The sequence below is a fragment of the Mizuhopecten yessoensis genome, unplaced genomic scaffold (assembly GCF_002113885.1).
Source record: "Mizuhopecten yessoensis strain PY_sf001 unplaced genomic scaffold, ASM211388v2 scaffold716357, whole genome shotgun sequence".
In the NCBI taxonomy this organism is placed as follows: Eukaryota; Metazoa; Mollusca; class Bivalvia; order Pectinida; family Pectinidae; genus Mizuhopecten; species Mizuhopecten yessoensis.
In genome coordinates, this window is record NW_018480076.1 from 1,311,564 (window position 1) to 1,331,140 (window position 19,577).

The 19,577-nt window shown below is 38.3% G+C and overlaps 2 protein-coding genes and 3 non-coding genes across 5 annotated transcripts in view; 1 reads left to right on the forward strand and 4 right to left on the reverse strand.

Moving 5' to 3' along the window:
- Positions 1-380: 380 nt before the first annotated feature.
- On the reverse strand, positions 381-453 carry Trnar-ccu. The gene has a single exon. It is a non-coding gene; the product is annotated as a tRNA-Arg (tRNA).
- Positions 454-1,387: 934 nt separating this feature from the next.
- Positions 1,388-1,460, reverse strand: Trnar-ccu. The gene has a single exon. It is a non-coding gene; the product is annotated as a tRNA-Arg (tRNA).
- An 891-nt stretch (positions 1,461-2,351) lies between these two features.
- Trnar-ccu lies at positions 2,352-2,424 on the reverse strand. Its single transcript has one exon. It is a non-coding gene; the product is annotated as a tRNA-Arg (tRNA).
- A 1,245-nt stretch (positions 2,425-3,669) lies between these two features.
- Positions 3,670-15,481, reverse strand: LOC110443666 (pancreatic lipase-related protein 2-like). Its single transcript, XM_021488028.1, has 9 exons — positions 15,352-15,481; positions 14,666-15,039; positions 12,356-12,587; positions 11,120-11,359; positions 10,480-10,583; positions 10,102-10,231; positions 8,901-9,006; positions 7,519-7,707; positions 3,670-4,326 (listed from the first exon to the last, which is right to left on the reverse strand). The coding sequence occupies exons 1-9, from the start codon at positions 15,383-15,385 to the stop codon at positions 4,245-4,247; spliced, it is 1,491 nt and encodes a 496-aa protein (XP_021343703.1). The 5' UTR covers positions 15,386-15,481; the 3' UTR covers positions 3,670-4,244.
- Positions 15,482-17,529: 2,048 nt separating this feature from the next.
- The window catches only part of LOC110443664 (SCO-spondin-like), a 39,801-nt gene continuing 37,753 nt past the window's right edge, over positions 17,530-19,577 (forward strand). The window contains exon 1 of the mRNA XM_021488025.1: positions 17,530-17,941. Within this exon, the coding sequence (XP_021343700.1) occupies positions 17,588-17,941 (354 nt within the window). The 5' untranslated portion in view covers positions 17,530-17,587. The remainder of the gene's footprint in view (positions 17,942-19,577) is intronic.

Below are 19,577 nucleotides of genomic sequence, written 5' to 3' on the forward strand. Positions count from 1 at the left end.
AGTATTGAAGATGTAGCAAACATTCGGCAAAGGCTACAATAACTTCCGGTATAGGAACTGTCGATCTGAATGTGAAGCTTCTATTGTTATGGAAAGTGCAAAACTTTTTGAACGTTTAGGAAATGTTAAGCCTGTTGGGCAGGTGTTGCGAAACGCAAGCTAATATAATATTATGGATTTTCGTGATATTGGACCAGTCCACTGTTTATTTTGAGGTAAAGTTGTGAAGTCTGGGGTCGTATATATCTGCATATAATACCTACTATGAAAACTTTATCATTATTATATATTACGTTGTAAATATATAAATTCTATTGTGAAACAAAAATAAATCAAATGTAAAATTGGTGATCCGCTTCCGCCCAACACAAAAATATGATAACCTCCGGCGGGACTCGAACCCGCAATCCCCGGCTTAGGAGGCCGGTGCCTTATCCATTGGGCCACGGAGGCACATGTCTATGATTTCTGGATATTAAACTCTGTCAAGTGATTTTACAATCATGTAAGGGTACTACTTTCTTGTAGTAATACCCTACTTGATAAGGGGTAATCCACTTTTGGTGAAGATACAAGAAAACCATTGAATTGCAAAACACTAATGTTGTCAATTATATTCAGTGTGTTGTTTAATGTTTAGTAAACAGAAGGATAATTACGACACCGAATAAAATAGTCATCGTTCGGTAGATTTTTTTTTACATAAACATATTTCATCCTTCCTGACTATTTTATTTTATCTATGACAATCCATATTTAAAAGAAAATTCATCATCCAACATATAACCCTACATATATTAATTACGAACCCCGCGAGGTAGACAACGATAGGAACATTAACACAAGTCTGCTTGTCATTCATGCGCCGTAACAATATGTGGGGCTCTGTAGGAAGGTCAAGTTCAGCATGCAGTCATACAATGTAATGTCTTTGTTCACTCCTCAAAGAGACGACAATACATTCATGGATATCGACCTTACAATAGTCCAACCGAACACAAGGCTACGTTTGAAGACGTTATGGAAACTCTAGAGAAATCATTGGATGTCCACTATGCTCAAACCACACTGTATCTGATTCACGAACATAACCAGAGGATTTTCCTAAAAGAGTTTCTGATGACATTTGGTAAACAGCTTGGAGTTAAAATTGTGGAATTTTGTGATATTGGACCTAACCACTGTTTATTTTAAAGGAATGTTGTGATGGCTGTGGTTATATAGATCTGCATATTATTATAATAAATACTATGAACACTTTATTATTATTATTATATATTACGTTGTTAATATGTTAACTATACATTCTATTGTGAAACAGAAATAAATTCAATTCAATTGGTGATGAATGCATACTAGTTTTAGGTCCCGCTCTACAAAACAAATTAACCTCCGGCGGGACTCGAACCCGCAATCCCCGGCTTAGGAGGCCGGTGCCTTATCCATTGGGCCACGGAGGCACAATTTTAGACATTTCGGGATATTCAACTCGTCCAGGGATTCCCCAATCATGTAAGGGATTTCCTTCTGGTAGTTACACTCTACTTTGGTAAGACTCCAGTCTTGTAAGGAAGCTTTGAACCATTGAATAGCGAAACCTCCAATGTTTGCAATGATACAGAGTGTGCTATCTATGGTTTAGTAAAAAGGACAATTCCGACACAGAATAAAATAGTCATCGTTCGACAGAAAACAATCAATGTTTATATACACATTTCATCTTATTCTATTCTGTATATGACTGTCTGTATTTAAGAGAATTTCTCATCCAAAATATTAACTTACAATTAGTATCGTGTAAGGTATAGACAACGAGAGAAACATTACACAAGACTTCTTGCCATTGATGCGACATATAAATATTTGGACTCTGTAGGAAGGTCAGGTCCAGCATGCAGTCATACAAATGTCTTTCTTCACTCCCCAAAGAGACGACAATGTGGTCATGGAAATCAACATTACAATAGTCCAACCGAATACACTGTTACGTTTGAAGACGTTACATAAATTCTAGAGAAAATATAGGGTATCCACTATGTTCAAACCACATTCTATCCGCCGTACAGTAACTGTAATGTTTGGGAAATAGAAACTAAGTTGGGCAGGTGTTGCCAAACGCAGACTTATGTAGAACGGTGGATTTTCGTCATATTGGACAAGTCCACTGTATAATTTCACAGTAATGTTGCGAACTATGAGGTTTGATTGACCTGCAAGTAATACCGCCTATGAACACCTTATGAATACTGTTAATTTATAGTAAGTAGGTTTCCCTTCACAAAGTTTTGTGAACGTGGAAACCATTCTAGAAATTGTGTTTCCGCTTACAAAGCCGTGACAAAATAAATAATAACCTCAGGCGGGACTCGAACCCGCAATCCCCGGCTTAGGAGGCCGGTGCCTTATCCATTGGGCCACGGAGGCACATACTCACTTCATTTAGAATACGCTATTGTTGGTCACATGGACCCGACAATTTGTTACTGATGTTATGTTTGGACCCATCCTGATGTACTAAGGGTAATATTATATAATTTAGGATGTGAAATTAATTCTCTGTAAATATAACATTCCCAATGATGGTATATATACAAGAGTTGATTGTCTGATATTATTCGTTGCACATCAGGATAGGTTCAAACATGCCAACTGTAACACATTATCGGGTTCCAGTGCTCTTGGTAATTATACCAGAACCTTTGAACCACTGAATTGCATGCGAATTGCACATTTCGTCTGCTGGATAACTGAACTATCTGACAGTGAAGCGGACGTAAAAACATTCAAACTAACAAACATTTAATTACAGAACTTCCAATGTTGTAAATATTTGTTGAGTGTGCTGTCTATGGTTTGATATATGATGATAAACAGGAGGATAATTACGACACCGAATAATAGCCATCGTTCGGCAAAGAAAATCAATGTTTATAGAAACATTTCATCCTCCTTTACTATTCTATTGCATCTATGACTGTCTGTATTTTAGAGAAAATTCATTTAACAAATAACCTACACGTGGTGCAACTTACATGGTCATGTCATGCCCATGTCGATCGTACATACCTCCCTGAGCTTGAAATCAAGAATAGTTCTACTTGGTCGCTGTCATGATCTTATTAGAATATATTCCATTTCTTTGATACGGAGGTCGCTGTGTTTTTATTATTAGTTTGTCTTGTTGTTTCGTTGTCAATACTCCATTCTCGCTATACGGTCGTGACATTACTTGGATTTGACCTAGATTTATCTGGCATGTGTAGTCGATGAATCACTAGACGCTTACCCTTCCGGAACGCATGTATTATTCTCCTTTTACCCTTTTAAGGATTTCGATGTAAATCTTTCCTTTGTTCATGTTTGCCCTCGTTTTGTCGTTTTAGATTTAGAACTACAGTTCTGTTAACCCTTTTGTATTCTCTCATTTTTTTCTTTAACAGGCCAACCGGGTGTACCTGGGGAAACACGGTACAAGAGGGGAGGGACACATTAGTCTCGCCAGAATATAATACATCAGTATACAGCATGATTATTTCAGCAGGGAATATATTCGGATGTAAAGTATCAAACTGGAAAGACATAATAACATTCAGTTGAAGCGCTAAATTTATGGCCGAAATATGTCACAAAAACATCAATTCTAGAAGAAATAAAGCAATGTTTAAATCATTTTAATTCATTCGAGGTTTCTTTTAAATGAATATTGGACAAAATCAACATTGTTTCGAATAAAACAATTGAATAATAAATGCATTTAACGACATGTGCTATATCCAGTTATACTAATTTACATGTATGTAAGCTGGCAATTACGGTAGTTGATATGACATGATTCTGTAGTTTCAATAGAAAATACAAAGTGTGTAAAATCAAGTACACAAAATCACATACCATGTACATTAATTTGACATTGATTATATAAGCGTTAACTATTGCAAAGTATTAAAGATGCTCCCTTCAGGGTAAAGCACCAATGTCGGCCGTCCAACTCGGAACAGCAAAATAGCATTCAATGGGGTAATATACAAAGTCATGAAAGCAGTGTCAACAGGCATGGCGATTTCATGGGATCATCTTCCAAGCTTGTATTACAAAATATAATTTGTGTGTGGATGAGTTTTGAAGTAGAATGGGAAACGACAGGATTTCCTCACAATTATCTCCATATCGCCATACACACAGCCGTATACTGTATTTCAACTAATTAGTCGTATCATTTCTGATCTGTCCACAAGCCTCAGCTATTAACATGTATGGGAGGTCGTTCTTCTCACATTGACGGGAGAGCTATCCTGTAGCACGAGACTTTTAGTGCAAAATTCGAAACTGAGAAGAAAAGAAGAATGAACAGAATTATTGACATAAAATAAAACAAAGCAATACATGTACACTCCAACCAATTACGATTTTAGTTATCATAGACGACATACAATAACATGATTAGTTTATAAAATGGTTAGTCTGTCCGATATGTTTACAGCAAATTATATTTTCCAGTTAATTAGTGTAAAATGTCTCCCAACATTTCATCTGTCTCCTAACATAACTGTAATTGTTTACTTTGTGGATTAGGATTCTACAGCTGTTACTTTTGCGCGGACTAAGATTCTGCAGCTGTTACATTTGCGCTGACTTAGATTCTACAGCTGTTACTTTTGCGCTGACTAAGATTCTGTAGCTGTTACTTTTACGCGGACTTACATTCTACAGCTGTTACTTTTGCGCGGACTAAGATTCTGTAGCTGTTACTTTTACGCTGACTTACATTCTACAGCTGTTACTTTTGCGCTGACTTACATTCTACAGCTGTTACTTTTACGCGGACTTACATTCTACAGCTGTTACTTTTGCGCTGACTTACATTCTACAGCTGTTACTTTTACGAGGACTTACATTCTACAGCTGTTACTTTTGCGCTGACTTACATTCTACAGCTGTTACTTTTACGCGGACTTACATTCTACAGCTGTTACTTTTGCGCTGACTTACATTCTACAGCTGTTACTTTTACGAGGACTTACATTCTACAGCTGTTACTTTTGCGCGGACTAAGCTTCTACAGCTGTTACTTTTACGAGGACTTACATTCTACAACTGTTACTTTTGCGCGGACTTAGACTCTACAGCTGTTACTTTTCTGAGGACTTACATTCTACAGCTGTTACTTTTGCGCTGACTTACATTCTACAGCTGTTACTTTTGCGCGGACTAAGATTCTGCAGCTGTTACTTTTGCGCTGACTTAGATTCTACAGCTGTTACTTTTGCGCGGACCAAGATTCTGTAGCTGTTACTTTTACGCGGACTTACATTCTACAGCTGTTACATTTGCGCGGACTAAGCTTCTACAGCTGTTACTTTTACGAGGACTTACATTCTACAGCTGTTACTTTTGCGAGGACTTACATTCTACAGCTGTTACTTTTGCGAAAACTTACATTCTACAGCTGTTACTTTTGCGCGGACTTACATTCTACAGCTGTTACTTTTCTGAGGTCTTATATTCAACAGCTTATACTTTTGCGAGGACTTAGATTTTACAGCTGTTACTTTACGCGGACTTAAATTCTTCATCTGTTACTTTTGGGCGGACTTACATTCTACAGCTGTTACTTTTGCGCGGACGATTCTACAGCTGTTACTTTACGCGGACTTAAATTCTTCATCTGTTACTTTTGCGCGGACTTACATTCTACAGCTGTTACTTTTACGCTGACTTACATTCTACAGCTGTTACTTTTGCGCTGACTTACATTCTATAGCTGTTACTTTTACGCTGACTTACATTCTACAGCTGTTACTTTTGCGCTGACTTACATTCTACAGCTGTTACTTTTACGAGGACTTACATTCTACAGCTGTTACTTTTGCGCGGACTAAGCTTCTACAGCTGTTACTTTTACGAGGACTTACATTCTACAACTGTTACTTTTGCGCGGACTTAGACTCTACAGCTGTTACTTTTCTGAGGACTTACATTCTACAGCTGTTACTTTTGCGCTGACTTACATTCTACAGCTGTTACTTTTGCGCGGACTAAGATTCTGCAGCTGTTACTTTTGCGCTGACTTAGATTCTACAGCTGTTACTTTTGCGCGGACCAAGATTCTGTAGCTGTTACTTTTACGCGGACTTACATTCTACAGCTGTTACATTTGCGCGGACTAAGCTTCTACAGCTGTTACTTTTACGAGGACTTACATTCTACAGCTGTTACTTTTGCGAGGACTTACATTCTACAGCTGTTACTTTTGCGAAAACTTACATTCTACAGCTGTTACTTTTGCGCGGACTTACATTCTACAGCTGTTACTTTTCTGAGGTCTTATATTCAACAGCTTATACTTTTGCGAGGACTTAGATTTTACAGCTGTTACTTTACGCGGACTTAAATTCTTCATCTGTTACTTTTGGGTGGACTTAAATTTTACAGCTGTTACTTTACGCGGACTTAAATTCTTCATCTGTTACTTTTGCGCGGACTTACATTCTACAGCTGTTACTTTTGCGCGGACGATTCTACAGCTGTTACTTTTGCGAGGACTTACATTCTACAGCTGTTACTTTTCTGAGGACTTACATTCTACAGCTGTTACTTTTCTGAGGACTTACATTCTACAGCTGTTACTTTTACGAGGACTTGCATTCTACAGCTGTTACTTTTGCGAAAACTTAAATTCTTCATCTGTTACTTTTGGGCGGACTTACATTCTACAGCTGTTACTTTTGCGCGGACGATTCTACAGCTGTTACTTTACGCGGACTTAAATTCTTCATCTGTTACTTTTGCGCGGACTTACATTCTACAGCTGTTACTTTTGCGCGGACTAATCTACAGCTGTTACTTTTGCGAGGACTTACATTCTACAGCTGTTACTTTTCTGAGGACTTACATTCTACAGCTGTTACTTTTCTGAGGACTTACATTCTACAGCTGTTACTTTTACGAGGACTTGCATTCTACAGCTGTTACTTTTGCGAAAACTTACATTCTACAGCTGTTACTTTTGCGCGGACTTACATTCTACAGCTGTTACTTTTGCGCGGACTTAAATTCTACAGCTGTTACTTTTGCGCGGACTTGAATTCTACAGCTAAAATTATGTTGCGTGGATATATTTTACAGCTATTGTTTCATGTATTATTTTTGCATATCAAGGGTAAGACGTTTGAAGCGCTACTGCGAAAATTACATGAGTTAGAGTAAGTTAATAAATAGAGTTACGGTAAATTTACGTATTTGATATGCATTTCGAAATTAACAGAGAATTAAGATATTTATAATGAGTTAAGATAAAAACAATAAATTTAAAGATTATCAGTCCCTCATGATGAAAATTCATTTTAAGTGAATATATTCTTAGTCTATCGTATACTTGTACTTGTTAACAAATATTAATGAAAAGTAAGATAATGACTTACTTTCCATACGATAACCTACGACTAGTTATTGTATCAAACGCAATTATGCATAATTTGTAAATCGTAAGCTGTATGTATTGCAGATCATGTGACTTACCTTTCTCCCAGTTCACCGGAAGTGACGGAGACAGAATGAGCTGACCAAGAGTCCGCTCCAGCAAAAAAGCCGAGGAAACTGGCAGCTTTCTTCGTGTAGCGGAGATCAATACTGTGTATTTGCCCCACCTCGACAGGCGATGTGATCAGTTTCTGAAGATTGTGACCAGACGTCAGGTCCACATCAGCACTATATAATGAGGACAATCAAACATTATTCAGAAGGTATAGAGAGTTCTAAAGCATAAGTACGAAGCACTTGGTTGGACTACCTAAGCATGACAACGTTTATGAAGGCAATGCAAGGCTTTGTCAAGGCTCGTAAAAAAGCAGCATCAGTTTTGACCAGCCGAAAATAGGTACGGCATTATAGGTACCTAGGTCGGGTGGCGCAGTAGAAAGCGCACTTACCTTTCATCAAGGCGGCCGGGGTTCGATTCCCCGGTCGGACGTGAAAAGGTAAGGGGTCACCTGCCCGATCACGTGGGTTTTCTCCGAGTACTCCAGTTTCCTCCCACATTTAGACCCTCCGTGCGATAACATCCGAGCCAACAAGAGTGATTAATGTAAGTTGTAAAAACTTGTTTTATAATTGTTGGAAAATAAATGAAGTTTATTTATTTAGGTACCTAGCTGGAGACTGATGAGTGAAGGAGTTCGTAGACATATATTGTAAATGGGACCACAGTCCTGTATGGTTAAACATATAGGATATATGCTTAAGGCACCGAGACTAAAGGTAACAACCTGTTTACATCCCCCCAAAATTTCTAGACCAATGTGATCAGAAAAACATATAAATACATAATACATCCTATTTCTCTGTATATTACGGAACAACATTTATTGTCTTTAAATATTGCATTTTACACATGTCAATCAAAATAAACCATGCGCTATATTGATTAATATTCAATGGGCTCTTGACTATGAAATTTTCCCGTAGAGTTTGTTAGGTGTTGTAAGTTTATGGACATGCACAGCAAGATGTATATTCAGCTGTGTGTGCTTCTTACCCACATTTCTACAAATAACCTCACTGACTCTTCTACAGAGAGATATATTTTTCTCCAGTACTTATTGTCCGCTCCGGTACCTATGACCTGTTCGTTTATGCGGAACCATCGGTTTGTCTGTTTTGAAATGTAACATTTTCGGGTATAAATCCTGGAGGACCTGCACATTTTTCTGATGGCCTTGCAAAGCTTTGTCAAAGCTCGCCTGAAAGCAGCATCAGATTACTAGGTCCGACCTTATTTCGTAAACGAAGAACTCTGGTCCAACCGGTCTAACCGGTTCAACCGTTCGGATAGCGATAAACGAAAGCGACCCCTGTGTTCGGCTACCGAGCGTGCGTCTGGTTTCACCAAGATGGCGACTTACTCTGTGACGCTGTTCCAACCAGAAGTACCCCACTCTCCATTTAATCTCACTGCTACAGTTCCCTTGGAGGTCGCTGAAGAGGCCACTACTACACCGTACTGGAAAGCTGAGGAAAGAAAGTGCTTGTTAAAACTACTCATCAAATGCCAGTTACTAGCTACAGGAAGTGAATGTAGTTAAATGTATTTGTATCATACGGATGTAATATATCCATAAGGAATTGTCCTAAGTACCAGGTATCGCGAAAATGTCAGATAAACTACCAACAGAGTTAGCTGGGTTTGGTGGTGAGAGCTTTCGTATGTAAATACAAAAGTACCACATCAAATACACGAGGAAAACAGAAGTACCAGGACGGATTGCAGAGTTTATAACTTTTCCTGGTCACTCTCTATAAAAGGAAACACACAATGCTTTCAACTGACACGTGTCTTTGTTATCACGCGGGAAAGTTCATAGTATGCTTGCTATTTTGTTCCATGTTCATTTATCCTTAAGGGCATGTCACACACTACCGATGTACCTCGCCGGGACTATAAAGCGGAGCAGAGCATTATCAACGGTGAGAAAATCGGCAGAACTACGGCGAGATAGCACTAGAAAAAAAAAAATCAAAATTGACTGTAGCAAAACCGATGTAGTACCAGCGTTCTCGTTGCGATACCGTTGTTCTACCGTTTTCCTTCCGATGTAAGAGCCGATGTGCTACCGAATACCACTTTTCTGTCGCTAGCACATCGGAGGCGCATCAGTGTTACTTCGGTGGTATTCGGTAGTACTATGTTATCACATCGGTACCAGTACGGTACACATTGAGGACACGGGAGAGCCGCCGATCCATTTCGGGGCGCTACCGGTGCTCTATACCGCCATTACCGAAGACATACCAGAGTACTGCCGTTTCAACCGGATGTTCGCTCCGGCGGTGCAACGCCGAACATTTTTGAGCATGTTCAAAAAGATTCTACCGTCGCCGGCCGTTGCTAAATTGTTCACCAATCTACCGTTCTCTGCGATGTGATATCGTTGGGCTGTCGTACTAATACCGGTCCCCGATATCGACTAAACATATATACTCCGCTATAGCTCCGGCGACCCAAATTGGCTAGGTGTGACAGGCTCTTCAGCGTGAGAACCGCGTCTATGCAGAAAGACATCTCAGAAATGGTCAAGTTAATTGGGTAAAATAGACGTTACTTACCACAAAAGGGGGAGCTGGACTCGGTGTTCAGGTAAAGTTTTCCTCTTGCGTGGTACTGGTCGGCATAGTAACCCATCTGTGCACATCCCGTACTCCCACAACTCAAACACGCGCCATTCTTGAATTTATCCTTGAACAAAAATGAAAGTGCTGTGAACTGCGTTTGCAGAATACGTCAATAAGTGTCGAAACTCACGAAATTACATAATGTGATTTAATGACATGATATAATGTTAGCTTTAGGTCAGAGGTAAAACATCGGTCTTCAGTTAGTAGTGTACACGTATTAGATGGGATTCCTTATTTTGATTTGTACAATCTAAATTCTAAGGAATGTGTAACGTTCTTACAGGGAAAGCAGAACCTTAAAGGTCTTACATAGGATGTACATGGATAGGCCGTGAACGGACATGGTGAGTTGATGGACTCCGTGAAATACTGATGGGAACGTGAATGGCTGCAGCTGACTGTATCTCCCAAATCTGAAAAAAATAACTTGGAGTTTTCGATTCACATCGATTATGTAATTACTAGATTACAACACCGCGAGAACTATCATATATATGATAGATAGATATAACACCGTTAAAAGTGCGAATTGCTAAGAAATCGTGTTACAGGAATCTACTGTGACTTTTGTTCTAGTTTTCATACACATTGTATTGGTAGTTCTTTTGCTTGAGTATATTCTATAAGATTTATTTCCGCTTACTTCTACATGTATCACCATGGTTGTCTGGTTTGTACACTATGGAGTCTAATAGCGTTTGTACACGATTCATAATGTCATCTGGATAGAGTAGCATGGAGAAGTACTTCCGCGTCTACAGCAAACACACCGGTACTAGGAATTATGATGTGAAAGGATGAAAAGTGGACACATTTTCAATATTGGAAATCATTGCCATAACTATTTCTATTGTTAGCGTTGATTTGCCAATAGCTGTGTTCTTTTAAACAAACTGAGTTACTACCAGTTATATCGTCTTTATCAAAAGAAAGCGATTACGGTACTTACGATCCAATTTCCCGTTGAAAATCTGCCCGATAACCCCCGTGATTTGACTAGGGCATCCAGGCTGTGTCTCTCCACCGTTGGCGTAAAAGTCCACGTGACCACTTTGTTCCATTAGACCTGCGCCACCGGAAGAAATAGGAGCCCCGTTGGTGTGGATTACGTCAACGAACATGGCGTCGTCAGCATCAAGACGTATGATTTTGGGATGGTTTTCGAAGTCCGGTTCAGCAGCGTCCAAACCTGTATATATTGTTACATATTCATCGAACCATCAAACACAGCACATTCGTTTCTTGAGACAAAAACTAAAAAAAAACAAAAAAAACCCATGTAATACGCATTTGTCAAATTCCAAATCTTCCTCAAAAAGTGTTTCATGGTCTAAACATGAAGATGATTCATTTTTCGGAGATTTCTATAACAGAAACGCTTAGTCCCAGATTAAACTAAGCGTACTCTGATAATCCGTAATGTACAGTTTATAAACATAAAACACTTTCGACCTACTTTTTACCATCCTTGATACTCCAGGGGTTACGTTCATCCTTGATACTCCAGGGGTTACGTTCACTTTTGCCCTCTGCACCACTAGGATATGTCATTGCAAAATTAAAGGCACGCGGCTAGCTATTTATTTGGTCTCAGGTAAAAAGAACAACGTGACCAATCACTAGGCTGATACCAGTCCTTTGAAAATAACAGAGGAACTGCGCATGACTTCAAAACCGGTCAATTTTACCGTTACGCAACCGAGAGATTCTCTTGATGTACATCAAAGGATCAAACTAGCCTCCTCGTCTCATCCACAAGGTGGTACACACTGAGTCTTCGATTTTGCTATGACATATTCAAGGGGTGTAGAGAGCGAAAGTGAGCGTAACCCCTGTAGTATCAAGGATGCGCTGGAATATGTTATGGTAAAAATCGATGGCACGCGGTCGCCTATTTGATTGGTTTCAGGGAGAAAAAAGACCAATTGCAAAGTTAATACCTTTCCTTAAAAGAAGCGACATCCAACTTCCTAGCGGCCAATTTTACCGTTGCAGTGCCGCGCGACTCCTTTGAAGTACACACAAGAGTGCAAAGAATGTAGGATACGCATGATCTGATCTACTTACTTGTGATACGTTTGATCTATATTATACTTACAAGTGAAGCGCCATTACTAACCTAATTACTAAAAGAATGCCTTGTTTGACCTACTTAGCAGAGAAGCATGCACTTTGACATAGTTACCGGAGATGCGCCCTAACTTTCCATGTAGCAGGTAGCCTGCGTAGCCGCTTGTGTGAGCCCCAAGACTGTGGCCAACAAGATGGAAGTCTGTCAGCCTCGCGCCTGTCAGTACCATCTGGTCGATCATGAGCCGAACCTGTGTGCCCACCATGCGCGTGTTGGCCACCGCCTGGAAGTAGTCTGGGAAGGTCGCACCCGCGCCCCACGCCACGACCACTACGTTCATTGGCTCCTGTAACCACGCATAACGTATTTATAAAGGATCATACAGCACAACCAGTGAATTCTCCATGTATACAATTCGATAACTTAGGTAGGTTATGTTCACTCATCAGACAAATGATTACTAAAGCGTGTGTAATCTCAGGTGTTAAAAATGACGACAAGGTGACCTGGCACGTAGGTGTTGCAGGGTACGTTATGATAATCAAATCGGCTGATTGATTTGGTTACGGTTTATTTGAAATGCGAAAGTTAAGGAGCCCCCAATCTACATCCGGAACTGTCTCGCTTCGGCGTTTTCAGATATGTTTCTATCTGTCGCTTGAACATGTTGCTGCACTCTTTGTCTTACAGTTGGGAATTATTCATTGTCAATTACATGCTTTTGCTATCTGGCAATGATGTGTGAAGTCTTTTTTTCTATTAATTTTGGTATCCGATATGCGATGCATCACAGTTCTTGCATCCGATCTCACATATACGCATTCTGCTACGATTTCTTTAAGGAACATCGTACCACTGTTAAAAACTGTGAATACGTGAAACCGTTTTCAAGACATGACTAAATTAATTACTGAAAAGGAAACCATACCTTGTGGGACATTGACAAAGTTAATATTAACAAACTGTAATCAATAACAGTGTTCTGAGTTGAAAAAAATACCCATTTAGAGGGGCTCAACCGGTATTCGAACCCAGGACCTCAAAATGTTATACTGTCGCTTTAACCGGTCAACGGGTCTCTTCTGACCCAATTGAGCTATTTATGATCCTTAAGTGTTTTGTCATTAAGGCGTACTAGGATGTTACGCCGCGCCCTGTGGGTTTTTATGACTGTTGCTACACTACAAACTATAGGGTATAACACTACATACTATAGTGTATAACACTACATACTATAGGGTACTATAGGGTATAACACTACATACTATAGGGTATAACACTACATACTATAGGGTATTACACTCATACTAAAGGGTATTACACTACATACTATAGGGTATTACACTACATACTATAGGGTATAACACTACTTACTATAGGGTATTACACTACAAACTATAGAGTATAACACTATATACTATAGGGTATAACACTACATACTATAGCGTATTACACAATTTACTATAGGGTATTACACTAAATACTATAGATATTACACTAAATATTATAGGGTATAGCACTACATATTATAGGGGGTAACACTACATACTATAGGGTATTACACTACATACTATATGATATTACACTACATACTATATTGTATAACACTACATACTATAGGGTATTACACTACGTTAATCAGAGTATCACACTGCCAAATAGAGTATTAAACTACATATTTGAGTTTTACACAAAATTGTAACGGGTATTACACCTCATTCTTTAGAGTAATACACTACATACTATAGGGTTTTACACTAAATACTATAAAGTATCAGACTACATAATATAGAGTATCACACTGCATAATACTGGGTATTACACTAAATACTATAGGGTATAACACTCATACCATAGGGTATCACACTCATACTAAAGGGTATTACACTCATACTATAGGGTATTGCACTAAATACTATAGGGTATTACACTAAATACTATAGAATATTACACTACATACTACAGGGTATTACACTCATACTATAGGGTATTACACTAAATACTATAGGGTATAACACTACATACTATAGAATATCACACTAAATACTATAGGGTATAACACTACATACTATAGGGTATTACACTACATACTATAGGGTATTACACTAAATATTATAGAATATTACACTACATACTATAGAATATTTTACTACATACTATAGGGTATTACACTACGTTAAACAGAGTACCACACTGCCAAATAGAGTATTAAACTACATATTTGAGTTTTACACAACACTTTATAGGGTATTACACTAAATACTATAAAGTATCACACTACATAATACTGGGTTTTACACTAAATACTATAAAGTATCACACTACATAATATAGAGTATCACACTACATACAGTGTTATATAGGGTTTTACACTAAATACTATAAAGTATCACACTACCTACTTTAGGGTATAACACTACATACTAATTTCATAAACTCATCCTTCATGTCGTAAAGCCACGTAGTGTTGATAGTATTTGTAAATCCGTGGATGATGAACTTAGTTTTCCGCTTTTGGTTGTAATGTGAATTTGCCACTGTATTCACGTTCGTGTAATCCAGCACTTCCGCCCGGGAACCGCCTTCTGGTGTAAACAAAAGCATAACAGTGCCAATCGCCTCGGGAGATCTTGGGAGGTCGAGATTTGCATTGTCAAATGGGGCGAAGTTGTCGAAACAGCCAACAAAAGGGTAGCACACTGTTCTGTTGGCATTAGAGGGAGCGTGTGCGACCGTTACGTTGTGGACAACTGCAGGACTTGGCGTCGACGTGGCCACCCCATTTGTCTGGTCACTTGCTACAAACAATCAAAACGGAACTCGCTAACTTAAAAACATGTTTATATAAGAGAAAATGTATTTGAGTTTATTTGTTAAATGTACGAGGATCTTATGTATGTTAACCGTAAACTCATCATCATTATCAATTAACTGATCAGATGCAGAAATTTCCCATGATAAGAGGTTAACTGAACATCGGGCATAAAAGAAGAACACCAACCTATAATTTATTGAAAATACGTATCACCTGACCATCACTTCAACTACTATGTTTTCATCAGATACTATCTGCAAGAAAACGTACATTTCTTGTTTGCATAATTACTTACCAAGTAGGAGTGCAATAAAAGACAAAACAATCATGGCGCCGTTTTTGTGGGAATGGGGTGATGGCGGACACTGCTTTGATATGGCAGACCAGATAAGCCCGGCTGTCTCGCCGTGACCTCGGAACCACGTGGTGGGTTCCGTATCGCAAAAATCAGGGTTATTGGAGTTCACCGAAAGGGAGAAAATGTCATTGCAACTGCGATAACGGAAAAACCACTTCCGGGACAGATCGTCAACGCTGACATTGGGTCGGTACAAACTTTTCATTGTGTCAAAGATAGATATGATATTGCAGAAATTAATATTTACAAAATAAAGTTTTAAATCGATTATTCCTTATATTGATATATTACATAAATTACATCTTATACAACAGAAAATAAACAAAAATACCCAATAAAATCACATGTTTATTGATTGTATACACCAGAAACGGATCCAGTAGTTTGGATCATATAGCAAATGTTCACCGAGTTTACAAAGGAAAACACGTTTGTCTTACGTCTGGGACGCTCACGATAGGCATTTACGAGAAAAGACCTGCACCTGTCTTCCATGAAAGATACAACACTACTGAAGTGACACGTGATTACTGGTATCGATCTTTATCTGACTCTAAAACTCTTTTAACCTCCCATTGTTCTCTTTTTCTCTCTTATTCCTTTTCAACATCCTTAAAAGGATGTCAGCAAGTGAAACGGTATCCATGGCCACCAATTGCACAAATGATATCGTTGTTAGGTTGTGTTACGGAAAGCTTGCGCGACATGCCCGATTGATAATCTCGCGACAAATCTCCTGAAATTTTCTAAATTACTTTAATAATGCAATTTCATATTACACGAGACCTTTTTTAAGCATGATTATTGAAATCGACTTTTTTTAACCTTTTTATACCAAATGGAATTATCCGGAATGCAAATTCAAGCTATAGCCATCTGAAAGCGTTGGATCGCATAGCATTAAAGGTAAACTATAAGATAGGGGAAATTAGCATAGGAGCATATCCTTTTTCGCTGAATAACCTTTTAATGGCGAATATTGAATATTCCTTGTAAGAATCGTTACGACTTTATGTGGTTAGCAAGACAGACTTTATTTCTATTTCATTGAAAAATGAAAATATTGAGTGATTTTTTATTGTTAGATTTTCAATTAATCGATAATAGCTGTTGTAGCAATATAACGAGGACGCTTTACCCGTGATTAGGTATACACTGATTAAAACGCCTTTGACTTCATTTAAAGAATTTGGTTTTTTTAATTTTGAATGTGAAGGAAGAGAAAACGCTTATTACTAGAATGGCTGCAGGACCGTATGCTCAACATAAGCTTAGTTTATCCATATTTATTGTCAAAAATTTAAAAAAAAGTTACCAATCACAAATTATAACAACTTATCATAGCGTACTCCTGAATACAAGGCACGTGATGTGAAATGTTATGGTATGACCGCAAATGTACAACCAGATTGATTTCGAGATGGTCTTTTTAAACTTTTAAGGATGATTGCACAGGAATACGATTAAAAAAAAAATCACGTATTAGTTCGTCACAGTTTTATTATACTAAAGTTAGTTTGTAAAAGTAATATATGAATTATTTGGTGTTATTATATTTGGAAGTTTACAAGTTAATCGTCGTCATGTAACAGGTGTCCATTACTACACCCGATAGCCCCCGGTCTTCACACGGATAATAACACTGTTTGGTAAACAGGGATTCCCTGTATATACCAGGACAAAATACACCGCATCATTAATTAATCGTGTTCCGTAAAGTAAACCAAATACCGGACTTCGTACTCAATAATTATCGCAAGGAGCTCTATACGAGAGAGGCATGGAGGTGGTATTTTCACCCGAGCCACTCCTTCCATGCTTCCTAGTCTCCTATCCCGCCATCACTGCCAATCTACCTGGCTACTTATACTCCCGTGTGTCTCATCACTACCCTACTTTGACGGAATAAGAAACTCATCATTTATTCAACAACCTCCAATAACATTTCTTACTTGTGACTTTACCTGCCCAAGATGAAAGACAGTGCCATCTAAATAACATCTACCATCTACAGGTAGATAATTACATAAATTATTAATCAGCTGTGGGGCCTCACAGATCTAGACCGGACGAATCTGGGCGATACAGGTAGATAGAGAAAAGACAACATCGCGAACGGACGTAAGAAACAGTTATTGAGTATATAGAGAGAACATCCGAACGACCCCGTGCGATGATACCGAGACCTATACTACTAAGTCTCCTGGTGTCCGTCTGTCTTGGGACAGTGTCAACTACGTCGCAGTATGGCGTTATTAAGGCAAAATTTACTCGGAACAACGAACTGTCCTTCCCAGGGAAGGTGTTTGAGAACCATGTCATCAAACAGTTTAGTACCAAGTACCAGGTGACGCACTGTGCCATGGAGTGTTTCCTCAACGTCCGGTGCCAATCTTTTAACTTTGACGCCAGTATCCGGTCGTGTCAACTGAACGACGCGTCCCAAATCGATTACCCCGAAGACTTGAAGAACACGAGTACGCCCACGGCGGAGTATCACCTCCGAAACGCCTTCTCTTTGGACTCCGTGAGTACTTGTACAAACTCGCTAACTATAACGAGTCCGTGACCTTTTGATAGGGTCGTTCTCTTTAGTGTAATATCCAGAAAATGACATTTATTGTACTTTTTTTCATTTTGTTGTGATTTATTTGAACTGTTTGACTTTGGTATCAATGGTAGATTTACTATCTTTGTTAGTATCGTCTGAATTAAGCCCTCTCAAAAGCATTTTTATACTGTATTCATTACTGTACTATAACACCATTTGAACGAAAAACTGAAACGAATTTGTTTGTTTAGAATTTTTCTTTCTTTCTGTAGCGTAAAACATAAATGGAATAGCATGTGCCGTACATTGGCATGTAAAACGAAAAGAACATGTTTGAAAAATCAAAATGAAAGGTAGAACATTAGAAATTATAATGAAAAGTAAAGTTACTAAAAACTAAAATTGTATTGCTCTATCGTGAGAAATGAACATTTTAGGAAAGGTCAGGATACTACTTTTCGTCATAGCCTTTAAACCCAATAGTTCAGGATGTTAAATTAAAACAAATAACCACATTTTTATTTAAAATACGGTAAAAGCACAAAATAAAAATCAGATAAGGTGTAGCCAAAGTATATATATATAATATTATACCATCCACTGTCTTCCTATGACAAACGTATGGAGCATTTCAGCTTCCGAAGGGCGGCACACATTGACTGGCCCGAGTTTCAGCAGAAAGCATTGCTAAAGTTGATGGAAATGCTTAACCATAATGTTTTCCTTCAACTTCAGAAATATTACAAGAAAAGTAATATTTGTAAAACAGGGTTAAGTGTTTAAATAAATCCGAATTCGAATAAAAAATCGCTTAAACTTGAGCAAAATTTCAAAGAAGAGAAGATTAAATGGACACCCTTGAAAGGATACAGGAAGAAAAAGATTTAAAAGGGGAGGCGTCTGCTGCTTCATCCACGACAACCACTATGATAATTTAGGTAAAATCAAAGTAATGTCACGTCGTCCTAGCGAGAAATGGAGAGTTACAATAAAATAACAGTACATTATAATGAACATAATCAAAATAATCAAACTTTATTTCAAACAAAGAAGTAGCATATTTCCCAATGAGATCGTGATTGTGACCAGGATAATTATTCATAATCTTCATCAAATTGTATTTTTCAACTCTGTGTTGTAAGATTTGCCATCAGCATATTCGGAGCAAGCTCTTTTGAAAATACCGAATCAACTTCGACATGTTATTGGTGGGGGAATAGGGGTGTTACTATCAAGAAAGGGGAAGATAAACTACCCGGATCATGTTGAAGATCAAAATATTTATCATAAAATAATCGACATAACATAATATACAGCCTTTTGTCAGAAGGTACGTACTTTATAACCTTTGTAAAGATGGAACATCTTTATTAATCCATCACTACCCGAAAAGTCAACTCGGAAATGTTGTCTATACAGTGTATCTCAAACTCCCGTGCTATACGTCAACAAATGGGTTATTTCCGCAGTCGCCCCTGAATTCGTCAGCAAATGTAATCTTCAGTTTCCTGCCAAATAACAGGTCACAAACGGATTTTCCTCGATATTTCTTATATTTTTTTCATTTTTTTTCTGTAAACTTTTCTTTAGTCAATTATGACGCTATCGAAAG

Bases quoted from the DNA above. Each gene is read 5' to 3' on its own strand.
- LOC110443666 (XM_021488028.1), bottom strand. From the start codon at position 15,385: ATGATTGTTTTGTCTTTTATTGCACTCCTACTTG. The intron at 15,040-15,351 runs GTAAGTAATTAT...GATTGTTTGTAG, and splicing joins TTTTATTGCACTCCTACTTG to CAAGTGACCAGACAAATGGG. The intron at 4,327-7,518 runs GTAAGTCACATG...TTTTCTTCTCAG, and splicing joins TCCGGTGAACTGGGAGAAAG to TTTCGAATTTTGCACTAAAA.